This window comes from Gymnogyps californianus, chromosome 13 (assembly GCF_018139145.2).
Source record: "Gymnogyps californianus isolate 813 chromosome 13, ASM1813914v2, whole genome shotgun sequence".
Lineage (NCBI taxonomy): Eukaryota > Metazoa > Chordata > Aves > Accipitriformes > Cathartidae > Gymnogyps > Gymnogyps californianus.
In genome coordinates, this window is record NC_059483.1 from 15,064,203 (window position 1) to 15,076,621 (window position 12,419).

At 35.4% G+C, this 12,419-nt stretch overlaps 1 protein-coding gene across 1 annotated transcript in view; it reads left to right on the plus strand.

Moving 5' to 3' along the window:
* The window catches only part of ERC2 (ELKS/RAB6-interacting/CAST family member 2), a 396,230-nt gene that overhangs the window by 125,836 nt on the left and 257,975 nt on the right, over positions 1-12,419 (plus strand). Inside the window, exon 8 of the mRNA XM_050904885.1 lies at positions 7,704-7,859. Within this exon, the coding sequence (XP_050760842.1) occupies positions 7,704-7,859 (156 nt within the window). The remainder of the gene's footprint in view (positions 1-7,703; positions 7,860-12,419) is intronic.

Sequence of the window (12,419 nt, forward strand, 5' to 3'; positions counted from 1 at the left end):
AAAATATTACCAAACAAAGAATGACATTAAAGCTTAATTTTGTGTAGTTTAACAAATAGGAAATGACAGGGCAAAAATATTAGAGTCTGTAGATACCTACCTGAGATATCTTCATTAAAAAAAAAAAGTCCTCTCCAGTAATGAAAATAAATATATTGTAAAATACAGTGCGTGGAAGCTAGAGGTAGCAAATGCACACTAAAATATGGTATGTATATTTAACAGCATTCATGTAATTTTATGACTTGTGTTACACAGGAAGCCAGTCTAGTTTTGTTGCAGTGGTTGCTTCTGACTTTGTGACTACGGATATATGTAATCAAACAGCATTTTTTTTCTCATGCCTAAATCTTTGTCTGTTTAAGCATAAAATTAATCTTGTACATTGAAATCCTTTCCTTTAATTGCAATTGCACCCATGCATACTTCTTTGCGTATTGTGTGCTGACAAATGCCAGATCACTGATATCTTTGAATATCAGCGATATCCAAAGTTGATTAACACTGATTAATATAATAAAACAGAGTAAAAGGAAACACACTTTTCATTTCATTCTTTCAATAAGAAGTACTCCTGAGCACATGAATCGGATCAAAACTTGCTCATCTCTTGTGGGGCCCCACATGGAGTACTGCATTCTATTCTGGGGTCCCCAGTACAAGAAAGACATGGAGCTGTTGGAGTGGGTCCAGAGGAGGGCCACAAAAATGATCAGAGGGCTGGAGCACCTCTCCTATGAGGAAAGGCTGAGAGAGTTGGGGTTGCTCAGCCTGGAGAAGGCTCCTCAGAGACCTTCTTGTGGCCTTTCAATGCGTAAAAGGGGCTTACAAGAAAGATGGGGACAGACTTTTTAGTAGGGGCTGTTGTGATAGGACAAGGGGCAACAGTTTTAAACTGAAAGAGGGTAGATTTAGATTGGACATAAGGAAGAAATTTTTTGTGGTGAGGGTGGTGAGACACTGGAGCAGCTCGCCTAGAGAAGCTGTGGATGCCCCATCCCTGGAAGTGTTCAACATCAGGTTGGATGGCGCTTTGAGCAACCTGATCTAGTGAAAGATCTCCCTGCCCATGGCAGAGGGGCTGGACTAGATGATCTTTAAAGGTCGCTTCCAACCCAAACCATTCTATGATTCTCTGATCTTGTTCAGACAGTTCCGGGCTTAAAGCAGTGATATTACTTGAGAGAGAAAATCAGAAATGAGTTGCCTACTGATATGGCATAAAGTTCATCCTAAGTGTTAGGGTATTGAACATCCTGAAATATACATGTAGTCTAGCAACAAGAATTAAGTCTTTAAAAATGGTAAGCTGTAAAGTAAATGAAAATATTTGTGGTTTACCTTACTTGCAGAAAGAGCCATCTCTATGTATTGATCCAGCTTTGATATTTCAGGTATGGGTTTGGTTCTAAAAAAGCGTGTATGTGTGTTTGCAGTGTAACATACTCTTATTGTTAAGATTGCATGAACTTTCACTTTCCCTTGTCTTCAAAAATAAACCTGAATATTCTCTGTATTAAATTGACAAAGTTAAAAAAAGTGTATAGTAAGAGTAGTCATGTATGGTCTGTTGATAGCATGTGTGCATATGTGCATTTAAATGCAAGTTTTATTAAATGTGAAGTTTCAAGTATTTGCTTCTGATTGCTTGTTGAATGCCCTACAAGCAAGATTTTTCACAGACATAGTATAAATTTATCAGTTATTTGAAATGCTGTCAGAAGACAGACTGGAATGCTGTATTATTTAAAATGTTTTGCCCTTCCCCCCCCATAAGTGTTCACAAAATGTACTATAGCACTCTCGTTGTAAGGACTGGATATATAAGATTCATGAAACATTATTGTGGAAACTCATTTGTAGAGTTAGTCTCCTTTCCATTGTGGAATATTATTTTCTTCAGCATCAGGACACATACTAATTGTTTCATGTTCCAAAAGAGATGGATTTCTGCTAGGTTCAGCATAGAAATAGCCCTAACCTCTCTCTCAGAATATCTGCAACACTATTCTAATAAAGGAGATGAAGAAGAAGTATTGGTTACTGCTGGAAAGAGGGGATAGATTAGGGTGAGTACCCTGATCTGTATCACAAATCTTGCTATATAATCTTATATCTTTTAACAGATTTAGAGGGCCTGACTGGAAAAATCTGCACAAATGTTGCATTGTTGTAGAACACAGAAGATGTTTATTAGTACCATTTAATACTAAGCTGCTTCCTTTAATATTACTGCAAAGGAATCTTCTTTGTGATTCAACACAGATCCACGTAGTTTAGAATGCTGCTAATGTGGATAAGTCTTAGAGGTTTGAAGGAAATACTGCATCTGTTCCTATTTCAGTTTCTGAAAGATTGCCAGACCCTGTGCCACAACAAGGGCTGGTTGAAAGCTTTCCAACTGAAGTTTTCTATGGGAAAATGCTGATTCAGCTGAATCAGAAGATTTTATGGGAATGTGCCTATTCTGTCAAAACTTTTAGTGAAAGCAAAGCTATCAAACTTTCTATCCATCCTGTAAGTCAACCCATCTCCCTTGTGGCAGTACCCATTGGGAGCTCTAGGCTGTCTGTATTATCTTTGACCTACAAGGTTCCTCGCTTTCTAGCAGTTGTCCAGACAGGGAAACTTTCAGGTTTCCTGGGCAAGCCAGCAGCCTGTCTGGTGTATTTGCAGAATTGCCGGTCCTGTATTGTTCATACATAAGGGAACAGTACCTTTGACTCCTTTGACTCTGTGAATGAAGGTGATGTCTGGCTTCTCTTCTATCTCATCATCACTGATGCTTTTGATAAATTATTCTGAAACAGATTTTAGTCTTTAAAATTTGTGAAATTTCTGGCTTCTGTTCCAATAAAAAGTTAATACAGAACTGACAGTGACAATTTTTCTAGAGATAGGAAAAGTAGTTTTTACATAGCTGTAATCACAGTATGCAGAGATTGATTAAAAATAAACTTTTCCTTGGAGAGTTCAAACTTGTTGTGATAAAGTAGAAGTACAGAAAATGCTTCCAAAAGTTATGTTAGCTATTTCTCATAAAGCTTAAATGTTATTCTGTCGTGTATAAACCTTCTAAAGAGTGTAACAGGCTGTGCTATAAATTATTTCTGCCATGTTGTATTTGCAAACATATAAAATACAAATGCAGTACAAAAAGCCAGACTCTTAGACTTAGCTGGAGAGATTTGATGAGGACTACTCCCAGATGAGATGTCATAACAGGTCATGTAAGTATTAATATATTTCAGTGCAAAATCATTCTAAAGTGCTGTGAAGCTTAGGTTTTGCTTTTATCTTCAATAGTAGGAGTAGAAAATTTCTAAAATGAAGTCTGATGGAGCAAGCTGATTTGAATGTAGTATCTCTGAGAGCTACAATAATTTATTGTTGTGTATAAGCCTTGATAGCTTTTAAAATTGTTTTTTTCTCTTTTCTTTCAGTATTTTTCTCTTCCTGCAGTTTCTCCAAATAATAAGATTTAATGAGAATTCTTCCCCTTTCTTTTTTTCATTCCATCTCAACCTTTTATTTTACTTTATTCTTTAAAAAAAAAAGTTTTATGGAAAAATGTTTTGTGAACAGAACAGTTAACATCTTAAAAATGTTTATTTTCTGTCATGTGAAGGGCTGGTCATTTAATAGAAAAATTATTTGGTTTTTATGATCATTCATACAGCCTTTTCTCTATGATATGAGTAATGCTGATGCCATGGGCAAATATTAATAAAAATTTTAGGATTCTGCTATTGGAAATCTGTCATGTTAATAATGTTAGACTAATGTACTAAGTAATTTAAGTTGCATTTTACCTGTAACTTGAAAAGTTGTTCAAAAAAACCCCTCTATAATTATATTAGATATAGGCATATAACCTAAAAGCTGGGTGGAAGTCTTACAGTATGGGGGGGTGGTGGTGTGTGTGTGGTGGTTTTTGTGTTGTGGGTTTTTTTTTTTTTGGTTGGTTGTTTTTGGTTTGGTGTTTTGTTGTTTTTTTTTTAAATTTGCATCCCTAGTCAGCTCCTTTGTGTTTTTTAATTGATTTTTGGTGGCATACTCTCTCTTTTTGAACATACCCTTCAAGAAAGGAAAATATGGACTTCTGATTAAGATTATCATCAGCATTTCAGTATCAGATATTTTCCAGAAAAGAAACAGCTAGTGAGGTAAAAGATAAGAAACAGCAAGTTTCACATTCCAAGAATTTTTTTGTTTGTTTCCTTTGCATTCTGGCACTTTTTTCTCTTTTGGCTGGAGCTCCTTTTCTAAAAGGGGATGCAGTTAATTTGGAAACTTCTAAGATGCACGAAGGGGTTTTGTATTCCCCTTCAAAGTGCATTACTTTGCCTATATGGCATGAAAGTATGTTTGCTGTCATGGAAGATAGCTCTCCTCAACTTCTACTTTAAATTCCTTTGTCTCAAGATTTCTTATTGAAAAGTCTTACATCCTTTTACATTACGGAGCTCTTGTCTGGATTAAAACACACTGAAAAACTCTTCAGACAGGAACCACAGTGTACTTGCATAGTTGTACAACCCAGAAACTTATCTGCCAGTGAAAACTGGTATGTCAGTGTGATGCAAGTGAATGAATCTGCATTCAGCAGCAGGCTAGATGTATTTTTCCCATTTTCACAATGTTAGCAGTAGGCAAAATTTGAAAATATCCCCCCCCCCAGTCTTATGACTGATTTTTTTTTTTTTTTATGTGAAAATTTGTATTCTGGACTTTTTGTCAGGATTCTGATTCACACAAAAATTTCCTGGTCACGTTGTATGACTGTAAGCAAGTGCTTATCCTGCCGTTCATTTTAAAGCCATTCTCTTTGTATGGTTGAACTGATATATATGTACCTATATCAGTATAGTGTTATTGTTCATTTACTGTGGTTTTGATTGTGTGATTGAACAAAACTGTTTAATGAGGGCATGGTCTTTCACAGAAGAAATGTGCTTTTACTCTGATGATAATTTTCAACTAACTGTTTTGAATGAGATTATTTCCATGTTCTACTGCTTGCTACAGTCATAGTATCATGATTTTCTGATGTTTTTGGTGGAACAGGGTTTGACTGAAAATTTGTTTACACATGAATAAAAGGAATTAGATCTTATAAAGACTTGTAAATTTAATTTTTTACATTACGTTGGTTATGAACAATGCAGCTGGCTATTTGCAGAAGAGAAAAGCCAAGAATGAAGCACTGAAGTCAGTCCTACTTTTGGGAAACACATCTTTCTGCTTCTACAATTAATTATATTGCAAAGCCATTTGTGATTAATTATTGGAGCATTAATTATTAAGGGTGTTAAAAATTTTAATACAGTTTACTAGTGAAATGCTGAACATATTTCAGTGGCATCAGACACTCAGGCTTAAGATCACTGTACTACAATTACTGTGTGAGTAATGAAAGAGAAAGAATATTCTTTCTGCCCTGTTGGAATTCATGAATATTTGTCTGCAGTATATTCTGTCTCATGATTGCAAAGCCCAAATGAAGAGATACAACCAGGGCTTTATCCTGTCAGATCTTGAAAAACCTCCAGAGATGGACAACACCACCTCTCTGGGCAAACATTTCCAATGCTTATACTCAAAACATAAAACCTGTAGGTATTGCAAGGCTACTTTTAGGTCCCCCTTGAAATCTTCTCTTCTCTAGGCTGAACAGGCCCACTTTCCTCTGCCTCTTCTTAGAGGGCAAGTACTCCAGTCCGCCAGCCCTCTTGGTGGCCCACTGCTGAACTCATTCAAGATCATCAAGTCTGTCTTGTACTGTGGGGCTTAAAACTGATTGCAATACTCTAGATGAAGTCTAATGAATGCTGAGTAGAAGGCTATAATCTCTTCCCTTGATCTATTTACTGGCTGTGTTCATGTTAACACAGCCCAGGATGCTGTTTGCTGCCTTTGCTGCCAGGTCATAGTGCTGGCTCCTGTTAAGCTTGCTGTCCACCAAGATCCTCAAGTCTTTTTCAGCAGAGCTGCTCCCCAGGGAGTTAGTCCCCACCTGGTACGGCTGCAAGGGGTTCTTTTTTCCCAGGTACAGGACTTCGTTTTCGTCTTTTGTCGGATTTCCTAAGGTTCTTGTCTGCCCATTCATCCAGTCTGTCTAGGTCCCTTTGGATAGCAGCCCTGCCCTTGAGCATATTGACTGGTCTCCCAGCTTGGTGTAACCTACAGGCTTTGTGAGCAAGCACTCTTGTCACCTTTTTCAGGTCACTGATAAAGATATTAAACAGGACAGGTCCCAGTATGGACCCCATGGTACTCTTGTTACTGGCTTCCAGGTAGAGCACAACCTATTAACTGCTGGTTAATTGCTAAATCTCAAAAAGAATCTGAGTTTCATTTTTACTTTAATGCCAAAAGTACAGATGCTTCTTTTTGGAACTTCGTCTGAACTATCCTGTGTCTTAAATTACTAGATTTGCCTAGCTGTATTATGAAAGAAGGTATTACAGGAGTTCTGGTTTTGCTTGCTTTTAGGCAGCCTAGAGAAGGCACTTGGTGCACTCTTAGAACTTGGGAAAATAAAACTAATTTTGAAAAAAGAAACAGAAACACAGTTGTAGTTAAGCAGAGCGATTCGAGCTTAGCTTGTCCTGGTTAAAGGATCAAATCAATTTGTATTTTTTCCAGAATTAGGTTAATATCCCGATCTTACTGAATCAGATTTGGGTGTGGGTTTTTTTTTTTTTTTTTTTAATTGACCTCAGTGGAACAGAAGTTCACCCTGATTTCTGATTTTTGATGGATGGTTGCTCCTTCATGGTCTTGAACTGATTGTCTGACCATCTGAATCACAATGTTTTCAATTTCTTAATAAATGTCTGCAAACAGCGCCTAAAGCAGATTTCCTAATGAGTCATTTTGCAATGCACTTTTAAACAGAAAATTATGTGAAAAGTTTGTATAATGACTTTTTTAATCTTTCTGACTCTCACTGAAGAGATTTAGTCAATTTCCAAAAGACTTGCAACAATAACAAAAAATCACTGGATGTTTTCAGTGCTGTGCTGGCACACATGGCAGCCATTGGCTGTGATGTAGAAATTTTTTTAGTGGTTGTGGTTTTGTTTATTTTGGGACTCATAATAAAAAGTGCTAAATCTCCTCTTAGTGATGTGGCTGAATTAGTGGAGGAAAAGTATATGAGGAGACAACCTTTCTTCCTCTTGACAGCAGGCAGAACTCTATGGAAACAGGGAAACTCAGCCTCAGGCTGAGTCACATAATGAAGTAGCCTGTTGTCCTGCAGTGATGATGTACTGGCCTCCCTAGGCTAAACTTTGTGTTTAAGAGCTTGGAAGAACAGCCAGGCCTAGATGGTTAGCAAAGCAAACAAGGTATGTTATGTACACGTGGAAAATAGGGCATCTTCAATTCTCCCTTCATCTCTAACTGTGTAGGAATGAAGACAGAATTTGGACCAGAATGTATTCTCTACAGACTACGCAACAGAACATAGAATTCCACTTTTTTTTCTGGTGGTGAAAGAGGTCTAAATTCTGCATTTCTTTAAGCCAAAATCAATAAAATTACTCTTGGTTTATGGCAGTATGTGCAAATCTGTATTTGTACTATCTATTTTTGCTATCTTATTATTTGATGTTCATGCAAGTACAGATATACTTCTGTTATGCTTTAATATACATTTTGTATCATTTTCAATACTCTCTTTTTATATAACTTAGGATACAAAAATAGCTTCACTTGAGCGCAATATAAGAGATCTTGAAGATGAAATACAGATGTTAAAGACAAATGGAGTTCTGAATACAGAGGACCGAGAAGAAGAAATCAAACAAATAGAAGTTTACAAGAGTCACTCAAAGTTCATGAAAAATAAGGTAAGGTCTATTAATAAAATAGCTTAATGCTGTTTAAAAATGGAAACAAAAGTTTTAACTTGACCCTTTTCAACACAAGCAGCTCTCTGCATGTCTTCTTTTGGTAAATCTCTATAACTACTGAGTATTGCATAGTAGAGGAGTGAAGCATTTTGGATAAATAAAAATGTGTTTATGTTTTGACTTAGGAAGAGGTAAGGAAGAGGCTATTTCACCACTTCTGCAGAGGCTACTACAATCCTGAGTCTATACCGTGTTCCCTTTTCCCTTCCTTGTGTATGGTGTTTTAATGTTGGCTTTTTGAATTAGTTCATAATTTTGACTTGCACCATTTTGGCACAACTTTAATTGTACATTTTTTTTCTGATTTTGACTGTAGTTTTACAGTAAGGACTGCTGTTCCATAGATGATGCCAAATTGTAATCTTCTAGTATTTTAAAGACTTGCAGTTTGATGGCTTTGTTCCTGCAGAGTACCTTTCATTTCAAATTATTGTACATAGATAATTATGAGTTGGCCACAAGCAGATAGTAAATCTGCAGTGATGTAACACATTTCCTGGTATCAAGCTGTCAAAACAGTACTGTTTGTTCATTATGTTAAAATACATCAGAAGTTTGATGTCTAAATTGTTGTCCCAGCTGCTCTTTTTACCTCCTTTCAGTTTGATGTGCTCAGCTGCTGTCTAGGTAAAGATGAGCACTCCAAATAGTCTTTCTTGTGAGTTCTAATATTTCTTTTCTGATATTTTTATAATGGCCTTAAAAATTGTAATAAATATGTATAAAGTTAGGACTTGTGCTGTTTTATTCCCAGCTCTCTACCTTGAATGTGTTTTGTTTATGAAGTGATAAAATACTGAAGTACTTGATAAAAAGGAAAAAAAAAAATTGAAATTATGGAGACTGAAGCTGATGCTCCCATTCTCATATAAATAAATTTAGGGTTTGGAAATAGCATTTTTTTTAATATTATTTATAACCTAAAATAAGGTGGGGCGAAACAAGTCACAGCAGTCTGAAGTGGAAACACTGAAGAGGAAAGCCAGCCATCTCATCTCTTGCAGTGATGTTAAAAATTTGACCATAATGCCAGAAGAAAATCTAGGCAAACAACTTTAGTAGTCATTATTATTATGAAATCTGCCTTTATTTTAAAAGTCTTTCTATCCTAGATATTTGTTTGGGTTCTTATTCTGTTTAATATTTAGGGTTTTTTGTGTACGTGGAAATTGTGTATGTGAAATTATAGGGAACTGAGATGGATTGATTCACTTTTTCTGAAATGTGTACTTGCAGCTCTGAAAAAACTGCTTGAGGAGGAGCTGGTATTATTACCTCTCTAGAGGCCATGTAAGCAAAAAAAGTAGGAGTTAATTGGCTTAAAGCGTAGTTCTCTGCCTACTGTTGTCTGTTAATGCTAAAAATACTTAGCAATGTTGCTATTTAAGTACAAAGTTTGCAATATCAGGTAGATAAATACCATTGCCACTCTTTTCAGAGTTGGGCAAGCTAAGATTCAGAGAAAGTATGCAGCTTGTCTATGGTCAGAGAATGAAACGGTGTCTGCACCTTCTCGAGAATCTGAGTTCTCTGATTTTCTCTTTTCTTGTGTAAATTAGACCTTCATTATCTTCTTGACAAGATGCTTTTACTTTGTCTGAATTCCACAGTGAATATAGGAGTAAGAAAATTCACTACTGTGGAGTATTGGATACTGAAGATTTTCCATCTCAAAAGAGCTGTAACTGTCTCCCAGTTTGGAAACTGTAGTATCTTGTAAACTACATCACAGGAAATGCAGATGTCTTGGGACATTGGGGCATATTTTTATCCTCTCCTGGGGGTTTGTGCTACAGAAAAAAGGGAAGTGTAAGTGCCCATGTGGAATTAATCCAGATTTATTAAAAAATAAAAAAAAAATCAAAGAATATATTTATTCTGTTGAAAAAAGTAGCTCTTAAGCTACTGAAAGGTAGCTAAAGTTCCTAAGTAGCATTATCATCAGTAAAATTATTTAAACATCTGTTAAACTGTCTATTTAAACATCGTTAATTTCAAAGCAATTCAGTTTTAATAATTTATAGTAAAACTCCTAATGCATCTCAAAATCTCTTGATATAAAAATAATTTACAAAGCCTAGTATTTTGTTAACGATCTTCTGATGTTTTTGAGAGGAGAAGCTTCAGTATATTTCTGTGGCACAGAAAGCAGATGAATGAGAAGACTATTAAACATGCCTTGTTTTGTCACAATCTTCTGATCTTTGATAAATGCCACATTCTGATGAAACTTTGTCTGTTTTCTTTCACCAGTCCTTTTCTTCCACTTAGAATTGAGATTTGCAGTAGAAGATACTATTTTTATCATTTGTCTGAGAACCTTTCAAGGTGGAAAAGTATTTATGTAGCTGTCAGCAAACAGATCTTATTATACCTGATCTGTTGAACCTGAGATTGTTGATAAATTCTGATAAACAGAAGTCTTGATTGATGGCAAAGAACAGAACAAAACTCTTCTCACAGTTAACAATCTTAGGTGCTATAAAGATCTTAATACTTCACATTTATTCTTGAAGGATAACTTGTTTTAAATCTGTTCTTGATTTAAATAAATGGAAAGGTATTAAATGGAGGCCAATACTGAATATTATTTATTGTACGAGTGGCAGAGAATGTTGGGAAATGTTCCTTTTCTTAATTAATTCTTAGTAATATCCACTCCTTCCACATATATAGGCTTTAATTTTGACTTGAAGTTAACTAGAAGTTGTAGAAATGAGAAAGAAAACTTGCTTAGATTTTTTTTTCTTGCCCACTTGATGAGGACTCTCCGTGCTCTATTTTTGAAGGGACAAAAATTGCCATCACTCACACAATGCAGAAATTGTCAAAACAGGTCTTAAAGTTTTCATGACTAAGTGATATGAAGCTTCAAATATCTTTGTTAGGGATATGAAGAAAACATATAGGGTGATATGCGCTTTTAAAAATAATTTCTGCTTTTCAAGACTTCCTTCTCTTGCTAGGGTTTGCCCTTTGGCTAGCAGCCAGATCTTCAAACGAACACTGATGCATTTTTTTCAGGTGTGAGTTTGCACTCTGGAATTTAAGTAGTTCTTTGAGTATTAGAACTCTCATGCTATCGACAGGAATGAGTATGAAAATCTAGTAATAGTTTAGCACAATTTCAGCAAATTACCATTAAGATGAGTTTTAAGAATTGATTAGGCTGTAGCAAGGCACTCTATAATTAACGTCTGTGTATAAGAACTTTTCACACTGTATGAAGGAAGCATGCAAGTTCTAGGTGATCCTGTAGAAGAAATATACAGGAAAAAAAACTACAGCATTTTTCTGTGGATAGGCCTGGAAATGTGACAAACCCTTTAAAAATAGACCTTGACCAATATAACCTGTAGAATCTGCACAGACAGACTTGTGGAGTATACTGTATGCAGCCACTTCACTTCATTTGCATTGCTACTGTTTTTCCTTTACTTAAATCCTTCACTTTAAAAAGCAGTTGTCATTTGTCACATAAGACCAGATCCTTATGATGCGTAAATCAGCATAGTTTCATTTAATGGAATTATTTACTTAAAGCTTTAGCCCATTAATTTTAATATGCAATATTCAAGGGAAAAGCTCTGATTTTTTGTTTTGTTTTCTTTGTTTCCCAGTTACTCTATGTAGTGTCACGTAACATTTTGGTGTGTAAAAATAATAATATAAGAAAAAAGGTAATGGTTTTCTGGAAATGCTAGTATCTAAGGAACTGAAATTATGGGAGGTGACAGAATCATAAATTGAGAAGGAAGACAAAGGAACTAGGGTTTCAGGAAAAGAGGTGAAGCAAGATCATATTGGACAATGTTGAAAAAGCGGTGACAGGCAAATTACACATATGAAATATGTGAGATAGTGGGAAGGTCAGGATCAGAGGACAAACTTGGAGTTCTTTAGATGCTACAGCACTTATACCCAGGCTTGTAGGTTATCTTCATTGTAGTCTTTATAAAGTACAAAAACATTTTTTGCCTTTGTCTTTTTTAGTACTGAGATCAGGAGATCTCATTGAATCATGACTGTTGGTCTTCCACACCACTTAAGATATAGCAAAGTGAAAATGTTTGCATATCTGCTGGAGACAGAAATTTATTTCATGCGCTGTTTTTTTTTTTTTTTTTTACACACTAATAGATAATGCAGAATTTTAAAAAAGCAAATATACCCAGGTCTAAAAATTTCTTTTAAAAAGTCATGTGGTTTCTTGTTATGCCTTTGATATTTTTGATACTTAATTTTTTTTAAATTGAAGTTTTAGTACATTTTCACCATTGTACTTTGTTTTAATAAAACACCAGCCAAAAGCATAATTATTCAACACATTTTTTTGGTGTTTTGTTTTGGTTTTAATTTTTTATTTGAGAGCTCTAATATATTTTTAAACTCCTGGCAATTTGTAGGTCTTATAGCCAGAACGTTATACTAAACAGATTCTAAACCACAAAGAACATACCTGCAATGAAAATGAAGCTTTGTTGTTGTTGATTATTT